Here is a 20646-nt window from a genome sequence, read left to right on the forward strand (position 1 = left end):
TTAATGCAAATATTACTAAAGCCGTAACATGGACTGTTAGTCCATGAAGTTCTTACCCTTTGGAGACAAGGCAGATACCCTCAATTCTGGGAACATGCAGAGGGGAGTTGCCCCTTATAGTCACACTCTCCAAAGGAATAGCGGTTCAAAGTCAGCCGAAGGTAATATAAGAAAAAGAAAGGTTTCGTGGTTGCTAGATTGCAAATAATACATGTATGTAGTTGAGCTCAAAGTTAATGTGGTTGATCCGAACATGCTCATAGATTCTATGACATCCTTTCTGGGTGAAAATTGCTAGGGGAGGAGCCTAGAGACAACACAACACAAAATATCTAGGACAGGCGGATACAGAAGATGACTTATCTTTTAAGTGGGTCTATTGTGCCCGTGCTCGGGGGTCGGGGCAGGAGGGCGGCAAACTTAATACTCCAAAGTTTTGTTTTCAAGTTACTCCTAACTGCATCTCCTTATCTGATAGAAACTTTTAGCTGCACATTCCTCACATTTGAGTTCTCCCCAGATGTCAGAATGGATCTGGAAGATTTATGGTGAGCAGTACCCCTCCACGCCGGTAGATGGTATCGCTTGGCTCTGTTTTTGTCAGTGCCATCCACGCCAGAAGTGACGTTGCAGTACCTATCGAGGCGCTACTCAGGTGCAGTGGCATCCGTTCTATTCTTTTCACTTGAACCATCGCTGATCCGAGAGTAGAGCTACCCCTCAGTTAGTTTTTGACTGGAACTTTTTGACTTTGTGGACAGTTTTTACGGTTTTACGTCATGGTGTGTGGAGGATGTTGTCAAGTAAGACTAGTTTTAAACCCTGCAGAGCATGTCACCAGCCATTGTTTATGATGTATCCGCTCCTTGTCTGTCTGTGGTGTTTGGAGCGTGACCATGACCCAAAGTCATGCTCTGATTACCGGGCCATGCATCCGAAGGCTTTGATGGAGGCCCCTCATGCGACTCCTTGCAGGTTGAGGTCCCATTCGAGGGTAAGGTCCTGGGACTGGTCATGTAGCCTGAAGTAATTTTCATCCCATCTCAAATCCTCAGGACCATAAGGTAAGGCGAGGCACAAGAAGAAGAGTAAGAAGCCGAAGCGGTCTTTGACTTCTCATCTGTCAGCCGACATGATGGAGTGTCTGTATTCTACGCCTCGTTCCTAGGAACCTGCCCCTGGGCCAGCTCTGCTCCTCCCGGACTTTCTGGGAGCCAGGGCGACCCCTCATCAACTTAAAGAGTTCTTTGTGGCCATACGCCTCATTTTTAGTTATTTGACCCCATCATGCATCTCTGGGCCCCACGGGCCACATTGGGGTCTGCACCAGCACCTTTAGCCTGGGCACCGATGGTCTCCACGGATCCATTCTTGAAACTGGACTGGAACCGATTGTACCACCTTCACCTTCCCCGACCCCGGTCTCGATACTCCCGGCACAGTCCGCGCCATCCCCATTGTTATCCCCAAATCCGACACGGATCCGATTGGGTGTTGCCCGATGCCGGTAGGAGCTTTGCCTCCTAGATCAGAGCCTGAGCCTTGTTCATTTGTTCTAAGCCTCAGAGATGCATGCAAGGGGTTGCTGGACCCTTTAGAATGCCAGCCCTATGTGGTAGAAATGGACAGGCGTGAGGATTTGGGTGAAGCCTTTTGATTTTATACCTCTCCAGATACTGGTGTGCTTTCTACCCTTACCGTGGCTGCGGAGGAGGGAGCTTCCTACACAGTGGTGTTGCGGAGTGCAGATGAGGTCCTAGACCTTCATCTAACCTTGTTGGCATTCAAGACTAATCTTTTCACAGAGGTGCTGCAAACCTGAGTCACCACATCCAAACTCCTACTCTTGTTCAGTGATGCCCTCACAAACATCCTTCCGAGTACCTGGTCCAAACGCAACACAGGGGCTCCTGTGAATAGGACTATTGCCCGCTGCCATTGCTCCACAACTGGGGACCCAGTCTTCCTCACGCAGTAGCCTACTCCTGAGAGCTTGGTGGTCCAAGCCTGAACTTCCCTAGGCGCTTTTCCTACTCCTCCCCTGGGTAGTGAATCCAAGAAGCTGGACTCCTTTGGGAAGAGGATGTTTTCTTCTCCCGGCTTGGCATTGCAGTCTGTGAACACCACATGCCTTTTGGCCCATTATTCCTACACTCTGTGGGGCACGATTGCACAAGCTTTTCCACAGATTCCAGAGGATGCCCAGACCGTACTTTCTCAGACCGTTGCCGATGGGAGGGATGCAGTGAAGTTCACAATTTGTTGCGGACTTGACACGACTGACTTGATGGGCAGAGCGGTTTCCACAGCAGTGGCCCTGAGGCATTACATCTTGCTGAGGACTTCTGGCTTTTCAGAGGATGAGCAAACTTCCCTTATGGATTTGCCCATTGAAGACACCTGTCTCTTGGGAGTCAAGGCAGATTGGAGCTCAAGCGATTCAAGGACTTTGGTTATGGCCAGGACCGTGGGCCTCACGACGTGCCCCCGTACCTTTAATGTGCCTTTCGCTCCATTGGTGGCTACGGAAGGGGGCTTCAAGCTGCACCAATTCCCGCCCAGGCACGAGTGCTTTCCAGCCTCTGTGTAGATGAGGGTGTGGTGCCCACAGACCTCGTGGGTCAGGTGGCCAGCAGTCTGGTCAGTCTGCCACCCCCTCAACTGCAGCAGCCTCCTAGTCTGCCCCTTTTCCATCATGGGCACCCAGTTGGCGGCAGTATTCGGCATCACCTGCCCCAGTGGCAGTCCATAACATTAGACAGGTGGGCTGTGCAAATTGTTTGAAGGGGCTACTCATTCCCTCTTGAGACTATCCCCTCCCTCATGCCAACATCTCACAACTGGCTAACGGAGGATCATCTGTTCCTTCTCCATGAGAAAGTCACGACTCTCTTGGCTAAGGGAGCCATAGAGAGGGTTCCAGTGGCAGAAGTAGGTTGTTGCCGTTATTCCTACTACTTTGTGGTTCCCAAAAAGGACACAGGTCTTCGCCATATTTCAAATCTATGATCCCTCAATCTTTTTCTCAAGAAGAAGAAATTAAAAATGCTCACATTGGCCCAGGTCTTGTCTGCCCGTGACACAGGAGACTGGATGGTAGAGTTGGACTTGCAGGATGCTTATTTCCACATTCCTGTCCTGCCTGCTGACAGACATACCTGCAGTGTATGGTATGTCACAAGCATTTTCAGTGCACTGCGCTTTCCTTTGGCCTTACCAGCATCCCTCAGATGTTTACCAAGGTTCATGGTGGGGGTTGCAGCTCATCCGCAGAGATCAGGGGTTTTAGTCTTCCCCTATCTCGGTGACTGGCAGTTGAAGGAGGCCTCGCCCCAGGCTGCTGTGTGCTGGAGTTCATTATAAACGTGCCGAAGTCACACCTGACTCCCTCTCAGATGCTCCCTTTCATCGGAGCTCTTCTGGACACAGTGCAGTATTAGGTTTATCCTCCTGAGTGGGGTGTTTGGGATATTCAGGTTATGATACCGATTTTTCAGCCTCTATCCTGGATTTTGATTAGACTGACTCTGAGGCTATTAAGACTCATGGCTTTTTGCATTCTGCTGGTGACACATGCCAGATGGCATATGTTGGCTCTACAGTGGGGCCTGAAGATTCAGTGGGCACAACATCCAGGAAATCTCTTCAACATAGGCCAGAGCTCAGAGGGAGGTGCAAAAGATCTGCAGTGGTTACTAAAAAATTAGGATTGGGTCAGATGCAGCCCCCTTTCTCTTCCCCATCCAGATCTGACTGTAGTGACAGATGCGTCACTCCTGGGATGGGGCAGCCATCTGGGAGAGGTGGAGATCAGAGGACTATGGTTTCTGGTGGAATCCAAACTCCACATCAGTTTGCTCAAGCTCACAGTGATCCGACTGGCATTGAAAGCCCTTCTACCCTCCATCAAGGGAAGGCTAGTGCATGTCCATGTGGTAATGTAACAAACTGGGTGGGCTAGGGTTGTGTACTCTTGGTCAGGAGGCTTTGCATCTCTGGACATGGCTGGAACAACAGGGCAAATGCCTGGTGATTCAACACCTGGCAGGCATTCTGAATGCCAGCGTAGACAAACTCAGCTACAAATGCTTAGCGGATCAGGAATGGTGTCTCCACCTGGAGGTGGCACAAGGTCTCTATCAGCAGTGGGGAGAACTTAGGTTATATATTTTTACCTCTGTCGAGAACAGCATGTCTGCAGTTTTGCGTGCTGGAGTTTCCAAGTCCGCTTTCGCTCAGAGACTATTTTTGTCTCACATAGCTGAGGCCTCCTGTACTCCTTTCTGCCCATACTACTCCTGTCCAGAGCTCTCAAGAAGTTTAAGAGCAACAGGACCCAAGTCATCCTTGTGGGTCCAGACTTGGAACTGAGAGTCTGGTATCCCGAGCTACTGTGCATGGCTATTGGTCCTCTGATCAGACTTCTCCTTCGGGAGAATCTTCTGTTGCAGCAGCAGAGGAGGGTTCTTCAACCAAACCTGTCCACTCTCAGCCTTCTTGTGTAGAGACTGAGCGGCAGCAGCTGACAACTTTTGACCTTCCCCACGAAGTCTGTGATGACATTTTGGCAGCCAGACATCCGTCCACCAAAACAATATACGCCTGCTATTGGAAGAAATGTGTGGCATGGTGTGCTGAAAAATCTGTTGAGCCCCTTTCTGCTCCCCTTTCTAAAGTCTTGCTCTTTATGCTTTCTCTTGCCCAACAAGGTTCCTCCCTGGGCACTCTTAAGGGCTATTTGTCTGCCATGCCTGCCTTTTTATGGTTGCCTGATCATTCCTTTTAGTTGTACATAGGTGTCTCAAAGGTCTTACTCATCTCTTCCCTCCTTCACCAGTCATTATGTCCCAGTAGAAGCTTAATTTAGTTCTAACTTTTCTGACGTGTTCTCTTTTCGAGCCTCTCCACAATTGTCCCCTCAGGCTTGTCACACCGAAAACCGCCTTCCTTGTGGCAGTTGCATCTGCCCTTCGAGTGAGTGAGCTTCAGGCCTTGTCATCTAAGTCGCTATACCTATTGATATATCTTGACAAGCTGGTGCTGCTCACAAGGGCCTCTTTTCCCCCAAAAGTGGTCACAACTTTTCATGTAGGCCAATCATTCACCCTGTCTATTTTTTAAACACCCCACATCCTTTTAAGGAAGGGGAGAGACTCCACTGCCTGACAGCCAAAAAGAGCATTGGCGATCTGCCTTGACCATGCCTGCGAGTTCCAGGTGGGTGACCAACTGTTCGTGGGGTTTGTGGGCATGAAGAAAGATTGGGCGGTGCAGATGAGAACCATCTCTCATTGGGTCGTACTCTGCATCAAGATCTGATACTCACTGGCAAAGAAGCAACCGCCTTATGGTTTGCGAGCTTCTTCAACCAGAGCTAAAGCTGCAACCACTGCATTAACATGGGGAGTTCTGGTCCTGGACATCTGCCAGGGAGCAACGTGGGCCTCTCTACACATGTTTACTAAACGTTACTGCCTGGGCAGCCAGGTCAATAGGGATAGGAACTTTGCCTGTTTGGTCTTGCAGGACTTCTTAATTTGAAATTGGTTCACAGATCTACCTCCTGGGATGATATTGCATGGATATCTATTCAAAGGTAAGGAATCTGCAGCTAGAAGTCTCTTTCAGATGAACAAGTTAGTTATCTTCAGTAATGCCTTATCTGGCAGAGACTATATCTTGCTTCAGATTACATACCGGCCCACCAATCCTCCCCAATCTACTAATAGATTTCTAGGAACAGGGCCCTAGTTTGGACACAGCTGTTTTCAGTGTTCTTCATGGCCCTGAGCTTCTGGTGTGGAAAGTCGTGAAAAGGGTACAGCGGTGTCACTTCTGGTATGGACGATGCCGACGGTGGCCATGGAGCCGATCAGCGCCACCTACTGGCACACAGGGGTACGGCACACATAAAATCTTCCTGATCTAGTCTGATGCCTGGGGGGGGGGGAATTCAAAGGTAAAGAATCTGCAGATGGATATAGTCTCTACCAGATAAAATGTTATTGAAGGTAAGTAATTTGTTCATCAGCACTCTGGTACCCACTTGGATCTGATTCACTCTACTTAAAACCGCAAAAATAATGACTACATAACCTATCAGTCATTTTGCTAACATGGTTGACATTATGCTTTCCTTGTCTATAGAGACGCACACAACCATTTCCCCCTATATCTTTATTCCTTAGGTAAGCATTTAAATCGAGAAACGGATTAGGTGTTTGCGTCCAACGAGCAAGTAGTAGAGATGGTGCAACAGGCTCTATTTTTTTAATTTCTGTTTTGTCATCTAAAAAGTGTTCTCTTTTGTTGCCCTGTTGGTGGGAAATCACAAGTTTAAATACGTATTATCATTAGAAGATAAACCTATCTACAGCTCAACTTTGCCTTTTTTTTTGGTTGTTTGTGTGAGAAGGAGGGAAAACTAGAAGAAATAGTGTCTTGATCAGGTAATTCTTCAGATGTTCTTGAATGCAGTTTTCACTAAATACCTACGATTGTTGTGTAAAGCTGCATCTTATCCATTTTTGTATCAACCATTTTATGTCTTCCACTTAATTTTTATCAACAAGTAAATAAAAACCCCACTGGTACAGCTGGTTAATGATGTTTAAGTGTTTTTCTTTTTTTTTTTAAAGTTGGCTAGTCTCAGTTCAACATGTAAGTCATTTAACTTGGTTTCAACTAGTTATAAGGAGGTGTCTTTAGGTCACAATAACCCTTGATAGATTGGAAACTTGTCTAGCCAGCTCTTTACATAGGGGTTGTGCTGATGAAATTGAGCTGGTGCATCTGTAACACTTTGTTATGAAGTGCGTTTCTAGTTAGGCAGAAGCACTCATGTAGTCTGAGTGATAGACTTTGTAGGAAGCTGGCCTGGTGTGCGGTGGACACCTATGGGTTTGGCACTTAAATACCAGGTCCAGGCATTCCCTATTACTGAAGTGTGGGCAGTGTCTAGGAAACCAGGGCTCCCTAGAGGTAGCTGTGGATGAGCAGCCAAAGTTTATCTAGGAGACATGCCAAGCTTGTGCAATACCACTATAGTCACACGGCAACATATCACATATGAAAGAACCACACAGTGTTATAAAAATAAAGGTACTTTATTATAGTAACACAGCACCAGATTACTTACAGGCAGTCCAACCCCAAGCTTGAGGTAAGTACATACTAGATATATACACAGTAGCAATCAAAAATTAGCAAAGAAATAACACTTATTGGCGATACTTAGTAAAACTAGCAAGTGCCCTAGGGGAAGGCCAAACCATATACTAAGAAAGTGTAGTGCAAGATACAGTCCCCCACGCAAGGATGTGGAGAAATTAGATGGGAGCTGGAAGAACTTGGAACCCCAAGAGGCGAGTTCCTAATGGACCCCCAGCGACCAGGAGAGCAGAGGTAGGTACATGGTCTTCCCAATAACTAACAAGAGTACTTAGAAAAAGGATTGGGCAAGAACAGGACCAGTCTAGAAGAAACCAACAGTGGATTCTGAAAGAAGATGACCTGCAAAAGAAGGTGACAGAGTCCAGTCCACAATGGAGTGTCCAATTGTGGCAGGAGCTACTACCCACCCTTCTGTGGATGAAGAACCCAGTCGAGGGGGGAAGAAGACGACCAGCTGTGGAGGCCTGGAGCTGAAGAGGAGTCCTTGGAGTGGTGCAGATGGTGTCCCATGTCAGTTGTCTGGTTGCAGATGGTCAGTGGTGTTGGAGAACCACTAACATGACTTGGAAAATGCAAGAGTAGCAAAAGAGGTGTTGCAAGGCTGAAGAGCACCAGCAAGGCCCATGAGACTCTACCATTGGAGCGGAATCCGGGGTGACCCTCAGCAGTCAGTCGAGACAACAGAAGTAGTCACAGTCGCGGCCCCCACAGGCAACCCACTGGCAACAGGCACAGTAAGTCGCAGTGAGGCCCAGTCAGCACACCAGCAGAGGAGTCCCACGTCACTAGAGCAGCAGAGAGGAGACTCTTCTTGGCAGGAAGAAGTGCATGGGGCCTGGGCTATTTGGAGCGTGAAAATCCCTTGGAGCAGGAGACGACAAGTCTTGATAGTTGCAAGAGTCACAGTGCACAGGGGTACTGTCCTGCCAGGAGAGGTGAGGGCTCACTGTTTCCCAAGTTGGACAGCTAGCAGAGAGGACCACTTCAGATCACGATCATTGATGCAGGATCCACACAGTTTCAGAGGAATGAAGATCCACAAAGCCGGACGTTGTAGCTTTAGGTGCCTGCTGATGCATGGGAGTGACTCCTTCACTCCAAGGAATAATCCTTCTTGCTTCTTGGTGCAGGCTGAAGTCTCATCAACCCCAGAGGATGCACAGCTGGGGAAATTTTGCAGTTGCTTGAAGGAGCCGGAGAAACAGTGTGGCAAAGCAAAGTTGTCTCTGGTTTTGCAGACTTTTCTGTTCCTTAAGAGTTATGGTTCCACTGGCCAGAAGTCAAAGTAAACGTTTCAGAGGAGTCCTGGTGGAGTCTTGTACGTTGAATCTGAGGACCCACCCACAAGTGAGTCCCTAAATAGCCCTAAAAGGAAGATTGGTCACCTAGTAAGGTGACCACCTATCAAGAGGGGGCTTTGATGTCACCTGCCTGACCTGTCCACTCAGATGCTCGCAAGGGACTCTGCCCATCTTGGTTTCAATATGATGGAATCAAGTGGCCACTAGGAGGAACTCTGGGCACTACCCCTGGGGTGGTGATGGACAGGGCAGTGGGCACTCCCTTTTCCTTTGTCCAGTTTCGTGCCAGAGCAGGGAAGGAGCGCACCACACATGCCCTTCAAAACAAAATGGTGGCTTGGAGAGACTACAACTCCCAAGCCTTGTAACACCTATTTCCAAGGGAGATCGTGTTGCCTCCCTCCCCCACAGTAGATCCTTTGTTCTGCCTCCCCCCGCTTGAGGTGGTCAAGCAGCAGGAGGGCAGAAACCTGTCTGAGGGATGGCCGCCTAGAAAACCCTGGAAGACTGGTAGGAGCAATACTGGGGGTCCTCTAAGGACCCCCTAGAGTGCATAGAATCATACAGCCAGCACTGGCAACCGTGTTGGGGTACGGATCAGACATGTTTGATACCAAACATGCCCATGTTTTGGAGTTACCATTATGTAGCTGAACACAGGTAGTGAGTGACCTGTGTCCTGTACACAGTAAAATGGCTTCCCGGCACTTCCGAAGTCCAGTGCAATGGAACTTGAGTTTGCAGGGGCACCTCTGCTCATGCAGTGGTGCCCTCACGCACAGAGACCTGCACCCTGTTGTCTAGGCTAAGAGGACCTACCAAAGGGGTGACTTACAGTGACCTGGTGCAGTGACCAGTGGTGAAAGGGTGCATGTACCTTTTCATGCATTCTTCAATGGCAGGCCTGCATTCACATTTTGCATGGGCTCCCACGGGTGGCACAATACAAGCTGCAGCCCGTGGGGAATCCCTGGTGCCGCAGTGCACTGGGTACCTAATAGGGACTTATATGGGTGCATCAGTATGCCAGTTGTGGAATATAGAAAGTCCTAGGCTATCAAATTTAGAAGTAGAGCGCATAATCACTGGGGTCTTGGTTGGGAGGATCCCAGTGAAAATAGTCTAAGCATACTGATAGCAGGCAAAAAGTGGGGCTAACCATGCCAAAAAGTGACTTTCCTTCAGACTAAATTATTGCTTGATGCCTGAACTATAAATGACCTGCCTCACTGTAGTTACAAATTGAGTAAAGTTTCATATACTCCTGATACATAATGTTTGCCTTGTTACCCATTGAAGTGTTGCCGTAGTCACAAATTAGTTACCTTCATTTTGAGTAAATAATCACTGCTTTGTCAATTTGTAAAACACTGTCTGGTGCGTTTTCAAAATCCTAGGCACAGTTCCAAATGATTTACATTTTTTTTATTATCCATTATGAACACAGTAAAAATTGTGACTTGTTTTTTTTTTTTTTAAATAGATTGACAGCTGGGTGTCCTTTTATATAAGGCAGAGAATAGATTATAGTTTTACTAATAGTGCACTCAGCAGATACAGTTGACAAACAGAAGCATGTGGTCACTTTGAGAATGTGCTGTTTTCGTCAGTTACTTGGTCAAACAATGCATGGCATTAGATTACAGGAGCCAATTAAAACCTTGGAGGAAGACCACTTTTTTGGACTGGATGTTTAGCCCCATTTATGCTTTATAGAATCCCATTTAATTCAAATTCATACTTAAAAAAAACAAGGCATGTCTTCACTTTTTCATCAGAATAAAACAGTAGATGTCTATGGTTTAAGTGCTCCCTATTTGCTTTTCACTAACGGTTCCTTCAGAAACCCCTGCTGCCTACATTATAAAAAATTAATAAGTTGTTCACTACAACCTATTGTTCAACGATTGTCCTCAACAGTTTTACACTTAACCATTTCAAAACCAGGTGGTGTATTATAACACTCCTAGCTAACAAGACCAAAGCAGTGAATCATTAAGAAGTCATTCATATTTAATGTTTATTCATTAACATATAAAATTGTGATTTTTGAGACATTGTCATAGTCCTGATACACATAGGATCTGACGGCATACACTGCTTTTATTCCCTATTGCAGAAGGCTAAGCTGGAAGCCAAGTTGCATCAGACCACAGCGGCAGCAGCTGCAGCAGCGTCAGCAGTTGGTCCAGTTCACAACTCTGTGCCTTCCAACCCAGTGGCAGTACCAGGGTTCTTTATTCATCCTTCTGACGTCATTCCTCCCACTCCAAAAACGACACCACTGTTCATGACGCCACCTCTTACGCCACCCAATGAGGCAGTTTCTGTTTTTATCAATGCAGAATTGGCTCAGCTTTTCCCAGGCTCACTTCTTGACCCACAGCCAGTCAATCTTGCAGCACATAACAAAAATGCAAACAAGTCAAGAACGGTAATATTTTAAACATTTTCTTTTAATTGACAACATCACTTAATTGAAACTGTAAAGATTATACAGAATGAAAGATATCACAGTAGATCAACTAACTTGGTCAGGTCCATTAAAGAATGTTTGCCTTGTTTATCCAAGTAAAAGAAAACTGTGCAGGCCCTGCTCTGTTTTGTCTGGTGCTGAGAGACTATCAGTTTGTGCGGTCCGATGATTTAAGGCTTGCCATGCGAAATATACAACTTTGTAAAGTTGTGCTAGCCATTATGAAAGCACAGTGTAATTGTTCAGTTATCTTGCTTGTGTGATCAAGTGTGATGGACAGTGACAGATTGTCTTCTGATGGAAAAGCAGACATTTTTGTTTAGACTTAAGCAATAGTGTACGTAGTTAAGCATGTATGGAGGAAAGTTAACTGTTGTTGAAGAATGTGTAATACACTCAATATGATGCTTAGTCAGTTTGAAGATTTTTATTCCTTTGCATTGCTGTTAAGTTTTTCAGCTTCTCGAACTTCCCTTACTACTAAACTGAACGTTAGAGGTTTGATTTTAGTGTTAACAAATATTTTTAAAGGAATTTGAAACCAATTTGTATGACTTAGTAACATTTTGTGGCAGAGATTGTTAGCTTCCAATATGAAGCAAGTATTTATTTTCTTCATCATGGTCCTTCTTATGAAGCACTCAGATTAGAATACTCATCCGAAGTGGGAGTCGACTTAAAAACAAACCCTATGAATGCCGGACCTATCGATTGAAGAATGACTTAGTACAGAGGTGGTGCTGCATCTCTTTGTTTCTTGACTTGTACTTAGGACAATTTCTAAATTCCTTAAAAGAAAATAAATGTAAGCATAGTTTTTTTCTGAACCTCCTGGAACCACTGCATGTTTGGGTCCAGACTGGAAAGTTAAGAAGTGCAGGGCAAGCACTTTTAATCATATATAGATAAATATATATCTCCAATGACGTCTCCAAACCGCACCATTTCAGCTTCAAAAATCCAGGTCTGGTTTAAAAAGAATGGGCAGCACAACCAGACTCCAAACCAATTATATTGATTTCATAGCATTCTCCAGTGCAGGAACAACATGAGTGACAACGCGTTTCGGCTGGAGCCTTCAAATGGCTAGATTTATTTATATATATGTATATAAAATTACCATGTTTCTGTTGAGAAATCAATTTTTAACTTACCTATATCTTTGGCACTGTTTAATGAATCGTTGCAACATTTTCCCCCCCAAAAAAGTCTGCCAGAGAATCTTGTTGTACATGGGAGGTTTCGGGGTGATCCGTTAAGCGAGGACCGAGAAAAGTGGGGAAGGGGGGTGTAAAAAACAAAACAAAGCACATTTCCCAAGTTAATTCCCATAGGAGCTTTTGAGTACGACTGCAGCCTGAACCACTGGATGGAATTACATCAAATTTGGCAGAAACGTAGTATGCGGTAGGCAGATTATGCTTTTTGTTATTTGGTGTAAATCCGTTTAGTATTTTAAGACAAATTAAAGGTAAATCAAATGTGAATATCTAGAGGCGCGAAGGCTTTCCGAATTTTCCCAATCTCATGCAGATAAAATTGCCCTGAATTTGCAACGGGTTATAAAATACAGTCAAAAATTAAAACTAAATTTGAAAAAAGCACGGTCTCCCACGTTTGTTTTAGTGAAGCCCCTGGGTGGGCCAGGTTCTGGGGACATATACAAAATAAGAGGTATGCGCACAGGCCCACTCCCTGGGGTTTATATCAAATTGTGTGTGTGGGGGGGGGGGGGGGGGGGAGTGCATGACCTCAAAGTCTACCACACAAGGATCCACCACCTCCCTGGGGAAAAATATTTTAATTATAGTATGGGTGGGTTCTTTGTATCTCTCCCCCCCCCCCCCCCCCTGCCCCCCCTCCCCACCACCACCACCACCAAGGGACCGCCACCTCCCCGGGGCAATTATTTGTAAAAATATTGAGGGGGAGGAGGGGGGGGGCCTCCCTGGGGCTATTTCAATAATATTGAGAGGGTGGGATCCCCTCTACCTGCAGCCCCAGGGACAGCCACCTCCCCAGGGCAGTTGTAGCAAAATAAAGGGTGCTCTCACTTGCTGGGAGCTGAGATTTCCTCTGTTTTGCTGCTTGTGGACATGGAGGCAGAGAAATAGAGCAAACGATTGCTCTCACGGACAGGGGAGCTACATGTTTAGCAGCTTCCTGTTTGTGACAGCAATGCTGGCCCCTGCGGGAGGCGCAGAGCTGGCTGGAGACAATGGGGGCATTCTTGCTCCTCTGCACTCCCCAACAGTGGTAACTGGATGCTCTGGAATGAAGGCTGGGCCCTAGAGGATGGGGCCCCTGGGGCCAAGATTGGCCAGGCAACGGGGACCACAACGGGGACCACACTGCGCGCCCTCCTCCCTTTTTAAAAATCTCAACTTCTTTGTGGATGTGAATACATAGTTGATCTATTGGAGCGCCATCTGTATGTGACTGTGACAAGTGGGTTCTTTCTTGTCCTCTTTTGGTGAGAGCAAAGTCCATGGTTCTCCCTTTAAGATGCTATGTGTATATAAATGTGCAAATCACCTGGAAGCTGTGCCCGCTTGACCCGGCACCTTCCACCTTCGTAGTATGCAAAGGTCTTCACGCATTTTGCTAGGATGATGGATATCCTGCCAAAGGAGCCCCCTGTGCATTTCCCGTTGATTTTTCTGGCGCATTCTTGATGCCAAGGAATATGAGGCTATCTTAACTTAAACAAAGAAGCACTTAGGTCATATAGATAACAGGAAGGACCCTAGTTTTGTGGAAAAGTACGCTTTTGTAGTCTTGTTGGCCTCTCTTTAGTAGGATTCATGTTGTCACAGAATTCTGGAGAAAGACGCATAAGCAACAATCTCTATAGGAGGATTCATATTATCACAGAATTCTAGAGAAAGACGCACAAGGAACAATCACATTGTCAAACGCACACAAAGTCACTGGTGACATTTCCTCATGTTACATTACATAGCTGTAGGGTAGAATACACACTGGACATATACCCAAGGAGGCATAAAAGAACTCCACTTAGGTAGCTATTTTGTGCAGAGCTATGGACTGTTGTTGAATAAATGGGCAGGTGAGATACCTTTGTGGCCGAGACACTCACACAGCTACTCACACACCCACACACCCACTCAATGACTCATGTACTCACTCACAGACCCACTCAGAAACTCATGCACTCACAGACACACTCAGGGACTTGTGTGCCCACTCACACACCCAGTCACAGATCCACTTAGACATTCATGATTCCACTCAGACATTTACTTACCCACTCAAGGACCCTCTAAGAGACTAATGCACTCACTGACAGACACACTCAGACTCATGTACCTACTCTGACCTACTCAGATACTCACAGACCCAATCACAGACCCACTCAGACACTTGTGCACCCACTCACGCACCCACTCACAGACACACTCAGAAGCTCACACACTCACAGACCCACTTAGATGTTCATGCACCCACTCAGCGAAGTATTCAGTCATGCACCCCACTCACTCGCACAAACCCACTCACAGATACTCAGACACCTAGTGACAGAGACACTCTCACACCCAGTCTCACGCCCGAGACTTCCTCTCACACCTACACTTTCACACCCACGTAGACCCTCTCACACCCAGCCACTGTTGCACCCACTCTCACACACACAGACACCCTCTCACACCTAGAGAGACAGACCCTCCGGCCAGCCCCTGCTGTCCACAGCTGAAGGCTGTGTGCGGCAGTGGTTGGATTAACGTATAGTAATTAAAATTACTTTACGTTAGAATAAAAATAGAAATCCACTGAAAAAAACGAACGTTACAGGGACGTTATAGTTAGGTTCTGAGTTTACTGGCACAAAACCATAGAGATTCAACAGTTATAGTTACTTCTTTCAAGTAACTATAAATCGCGCCCTGAGGTAACTACAACTTGCGCCCTTGCCATGCACTAATTATCCCAGATATTACAGTACTCATGGCAACTTTTATATCCTCAATAAAATTATCAATGAAACATTAGCAGTCTATTGAAGAAAAAACTGTGCATGGCAGGGGTCAGGAGTTATAATGTAACTTCAGGGCGTGAGTTATAGTTAATTGAAATAACTCTAACTATAACTGCTGTGGGGAGAGACTTGGTTAGCTCTGTTTGCCTCCACAGTGAACACTCAGTGTCAGTAGTTCTGCACATTGGAGTTTCTAAGGTGGCCCACACTCACACTTTTCGTCTCAAGTGGAGCTCAGGCCTCTTGTATGTCTTTCTGCCATACTACCCGTACCTTCAGTTCTCCAGATCAGGAATGACAGGACCCAAATCATTCTTGTGGTTCTGGACTGGGCACGGATAGTCAGATATGCCGAGCTTCTGAGCATGGCCATTGATCCTATGATCAGGCTGCCCCTCCGGGAGGATCTTTTCTTGCAGCAGCAGGAAAGGGTTCGTCACATGAACCTGTCCACTCTGCCTTCTTATGTGGAGATTGAACAGCGGCAGTTGACAGCTTTCAACCTTCTTGCTGAAGTCCGTAACATCTTGCCAGCCAGGCATCCCTCCACCACGACGGTATGTGCCTGCCATTGGAACACATTTATGGTGTGGTGTGCAGAGAAGCATGTTGATTCTCTTTCTGCCCCCCCCTTTCTGAAGCCTTGCTCTTTATTCTTTCCCTTGCACAGCAAGCTTTCCTCTGGGCACTCTTAAGGACTGTCTGTCTGCTCTTTCTGCCTTCTATTGGCTGCCTCACCAACTCCCCTTGTTTAAGGCCCTTATTTTACATACGTTTATAAAGGTTCTTGTTCATCTTTACCATCCTTTGCCCCTTTATCATGCCTCAGTGGGATCTCAATCTGGTCTTAACATTCTTAATGTGTGCTCCTTTCGAGCCTCTCCACAATTGTCCCCTGAGGCTTCTGATATTGAAAACAGCCTTCCTTGTGGTAATTACATCTGTCCGCAGAGTGAGTGAGCTGAAGGCCTTATCATGTAAGCCACCTTACCTCTCTGCCTACCCTGACAGCTGGTTCTTTGCAAAAGGGCCTTCTTTCTAATGAAAAGTTGTTACCCCATTTCATGTAGGCCATCCTCTACAGAGCAGCATCGTGGGCATCTCTGCACACCTTTACTGTAGGAAGTTGGCTCTGTATATACTACCTCAAAGTGAGAGATAGTGTGCACAGAGTCCAAGGGTTCCCCTTAGAGGTTGATAGTGGCTAAATTAGATAATACTAATGCTCTATTTTGTGGTAGTGTAGTCGAGCAGTAGGCTTATCAGAGGGTAGTATTAAGCATTTGTTGTACACACACAGGCAATAAATGTGGAACACACACGCAAAGACTTAACTCCAGGCCAAAAGGTTTTTATATAGAAAACTATCTTTTCTTAATTTATTTTCAGTACCACAAGATTCAAATTTTCGGTAAGTATATAACAGGTAAGGTACTTCACACAGGTAAGTATCAAACTTTGATTTAAAACAGTAGTGCACACAGTTTAGGTTAAAATGGCAATAAGCTATTTTAAAAGTGGACACTGCAAAAATCAACAGTTCCTGGGGGAGATAAGTTTGGTTAAGTTTCTCAGGTAAGTAAAGCACTTACACAGTCAGTCTCCTGGGCATAGGCAGCCCACCGTTGGGGGTTCAAGGCAACCCCAAAGCCTCCGCATCAGCAACACAGGGCCGGTCAGGTGCAGAGGTCAAAGGAGGGCCCAAAACGCATAGGTGCCTCTGAAGAACAGGGGTGCTCCGGTCCTAGTCTGCTTACAGGTAAGTACCTGCTTCCTTAGGAGGGGGGGGGACAAGCCCACAAAACACACCCTCAGCAGCACAGGGTCAGCCTGGTGAAGTAGGCAAAGTAGGTGTTGGGTTTGCTATTGAAAGCAATGGAGGGACCCGGAGGGGGGGGTCACTTAGGCGGTGCAGGCAGGGCACAGGGGGGCTTCTCGGGCCAGCCACCGACTGGGCTAGGAAGAGGGCTGCCAGCTGGTCACTCCTGCACTGGTAGGTGGTTCCTCTCGGTCCTGGGGGCTGCGGGTGCAGTGCTTAGTCCAGGCGTCGGGTTCCTTGTTACCAGGCAGTCGCGGTCAGGGGGAGCCTCTGGATCCTCTCTGCAGGCGTCGCTGTGGGGGATACAGGGGGGGTCAACTCGGGGTGCTCACATGGTTGTTGCCTGGGAGTCCTCTCTGCAGTGTTGGGTTCTCCTGAACTCGAGCCAGGGGTGTCGGATGCAGAGTGTGAAGTCTCATGCTTCTGGCGGGAAGGGAGAGTTCTTTAAAAATTGTTTCTTTGTTGCAAAGTTGTTGCAGGTTTTGAACAGTGCCACTGTTCTCGGGTTTAGGGCAGTCCTCTGAGTTCCCAGAGGTTTCTGGTCCCTGTCGGATGCGTCGCTGTGCAGGTTCTTTGAGTCTGGAGACAGGCCGGTAGGGCTGGGGCCAAGTCAGTTGTCATCTCCGTCGTCTCTGCAGGGCTTTCAGGTCAGCAGTCCTTCTTCTTGTAGGTTGCAGGAATCTGATTTCCTCTGTTCAGGGTCGTGCCTAAATACTCAATTTAGGGGTGTGTTTAGGTCTGGGGGGCAGTAGCCAATGGCTACTGTCCTGGAGGGTGGCTACACGCTCTTTGTGCTTCCTCCCGGAGTAAACCAAGCTGGAGGATTTCTTAAGGCAGGGGTCACCTCAGCTCAGGACACCTTAGGGGCTGTCCTGACTGGTGTGTGACTCCTTGTTTTTCTCATTATCTCCTCTGGACTTGCCGCCAAAAGTGGGGGCTGTGTCCAGAGGGCGGGCATCTCCACTAGCTGGAGCCTTTGAGGCTCACTGCTAGGTTTTAGAGTGCCTGCGGGGGTGGGGTGTTAAGCACCTCCACCCATTGCAGGCTAGGTTTCTGGCCTCAGAGCACAAAGGCTCTCACCCCAGGGGGTAGAAAGCGCGTCTTGGTGGCAGGCAGGCACAGACCAGTCAGTCCTGCACTGAGGGATTGGGTAAAATACAGGAGGCATCTTCTAAGATGCCCTCTGTGTGTATTTTTTTAATAGATCCAGCACTGGCATCAGTGGGGGTTTATTGTGCTGAGAAGTGTGATACCAAACTTCCCTGTATTCAGTGTACCCATTATGGAGCTGGGGAGTTCGTTTTGACAAACTCCCAGACCATATACTTAATATAGCCACACTGTACTTATAATATCTAAGAATAGACTTAGACACTGTAGGGGCATATTGCTCATGCAGCTATGCCCTCATCTGTGGTATAGTACACCCTGCCTTAGGTCTTTAAGGCCTGTTAGAGGGGTGACTTACCTATGCTACAGGCATTATTTTGTGTGCATGGCATCCTGAGGGGGGATGCCATGTCGACTTTGCCTTTTTCTCCCCACCAACACACACAATCTGTAACAGCAGTGTGCATGTGTTAGGTGAGGGGTCTCTTAGGGTGGCACAACACATGCTGCAGCCCCTAGGGGCCTTCCTTGGTCACAAGGCCCTTGGTACCACTGGTACCTTTTACAAGGGATTTATCTGTGTGCCAGGGGTGTGCCAATTGTGAAAACAATGGTACATTTTTAGTGAAAGAAGACTGGTGCTGGGGCCTGGTTAGCGGGGTCCCAGCACACTTCTTAGTCAAGTCAGCATCAATATCAGGCAAAATGTGGGGGGTAACTGCAAGAGGGAGCCATTTTTCTACATTTACCAAGTAGTGCTGAATGGACAGTCTGGTCTGTAGACATGGACACTTTGCCCATTCGGTCTTGCAGGACCTCCTTGTTTGAAATTGCTCCGCAGACCCACCTCCGGGGAGGTATTGGGTATCTATTCAAAGGTAAGATTTACAAGTTCATTACCTCCAGTAATGCCTTATCTGGTAGAGGCTATATCTGGCTGCAGATTCCTTACCAACCCATCCGTCCTCCTCTCTCTGCAAACTGGTTTCTACGTAAAGGGCATACTCCTCTCAGGGCCTTAGCTGTTCACACCACTGGTCAGTGCACTTCATGGCTTTGTGTTTTTGGTGTAGAAAGTCGTGAAAGGAAACTGACATCGGTAGCCTAGGTACCACAGCATCCCTTCCAGGGCGGATGACATTGTACCTGGAGCCGAGCGATGCTGCCTACCAGCGTGCAGAGATACTCCTCACAAAAAGTCTTCTGGATCCAGTCTGATGCCTGGCGGAATTCAAAGTTAAGAAATTTGCATCTAGGTATAATCTCTACCAAATAAGGTGTTACCAAAGGGAAGTAACTTCTTCTTTATTTCCACGTGAGTAACTCCACAGCAGATTACACTCACATGAGATGACATAATATGCTGGCAAATTACTTTTTGCATGCAAGAAAACCGACACGTTTAACTCAACACTTGAGTCTTTACCATGTCAGGTTCCATCTTAACAGTGTGTATACAAGTTAAAAAAAAATACTATGAAAGGACACATTTCATGAAAAAGTAATAAACGACTCAGAAACCTCAAAGCATGAATCAAAGTTCACTGATGCCACAAACCAATGTATCTCGTTTCATGGTTCCATTTATAATTAACAAAATTGAACTTCTTTATTCATATGAAGGGAACCCCGAGTGACGTGAAATACTGGAATTAATTGTATTGTTCTGAACAAATGTTTTTAGCATGAGTGAACCTTAATGTAATGCTTTGAAGTTTCATAGTCTGTCTTCACTTGTCATAAAATGTGTCCTTTCTCACCTTTTTGTAGGACATATATACATTGTAGGAAAGTTCTCTGTTTCTGGCATGGTTACCACCACTTTTTGCCTGATGTCAGTGTACTTAGACTGTTTTCACTGGGATCCTACTAATCAGAACCCCAGTGATTGTGTTATGTCCTCCAAGTTTGGTTGTTTTGGTGCTTCATACACCCCATCCCAATTGGTATACTGGTGTCCCTGTAAGTCCCTGGTAGATTCGTACCCAGGGCATTGGTACACCAGGGGTCTCCCTTGGGCTGCAGCATGTATTATGCCACCCATGGGAGCCCATGCAAACTGTCTGCAGGCCTGCCATTTGCAGCCTGTTTGAAATGGTGCATGCACCCTTTCACTGCTGGTCACTAAACCCGGTCAATGTAAGTCACCCCTGTGGTAGGCCCTTCCAGCCCAAAGTGCAGGGTGCAGGTTCCTGTGTGTGTGTGTGTGTGTGTGTGTGTGTGTGTGTGTGTGGGCACCCCTCCATGAGCAGAGGTGCCCCTACAAACTCCAGTTTCCTGGACATTGTAAGTACCGGGAAGCCATTTTTTTCTATCTACTGGCCAGTGGTTACTACCTGTGATTAAGCTACATAATGGTAACTCTAAACCTGCGCATGTTTGGTATCAAACATGTCAGAATCATACCCCAATACAGATTCCAGTATTGGTGACATGATTCCATGCACCCTCGGGGTTCCTTAGAGGATCCCCCAGTTATGCTCATATACCAGCCTTCCAGGATCTGCGGGTAGCCCGTGCTGCTGCTGCAGCCCTCCCAGACACACTTCTGCCCTCCTGCTGCTTGACCAGCTGGAGTAGGAGACAGCAGAAAAAAGGATTTCCTGTAGGAGAGGAGTACAACCGCCTGTGCTTTGGAAATAGATGCTACTGAGCTGGGCAGTGGTAGCCTTCCCGCGCCACCAGACTGCTTTGAAGGGCACATTTGGTGCCCTCCTTGCATAATCTGGTTTTCACCAGTCCCGAGACCACTTGTTCCTGCTCTGGCACG

At 47.0% G+C, this 20646-nt stretch overlaps 1 protein-coding gene across 4 annotated transcripts in view; it reads left to right on the top strand.

The window, feature by feature from the left end:
- The window catches only part of BIRC6 (baculoviral IAP repeat containing 6), a 1722273-nt gene that overhangs the window by 545351 nt on the left and 1156276 nt on the right, over nt 1-20646 (top strand). For 2 of the 4 annotated variants that reach the window (XM_069234691.1, XM_069234692.1), the window contains exon 25: nt 10594-10908. The exons of the other annotated variants lie outside the window; for them this stretch is intronic. In XM_069234691.1, the coding sequence (XP_069090792.1) occupies nt 10594-10908 (315 nt within the window). The remainder of the gene's footprint in view (nt 1-10593; nt 10909-20646) is intronic. 4 annotated transcript variants of the gene reach the window in all.

This window comes from Pleurodeles waltl, chromosome 5, assembly GCF_031143425.1.
Source record: "Pleurodeles waltl isolate 20211129_DDA chromosome 5, aPleWal1.hap1.20221129, whole genome shotgun sequence".
Classification (NCBI taxonomy): Eukaryota; Metazoa; Chordata; class Amphibia; order Caudata; family Salamandridae; genus Pleurodeles; species Pleurodeles waltl.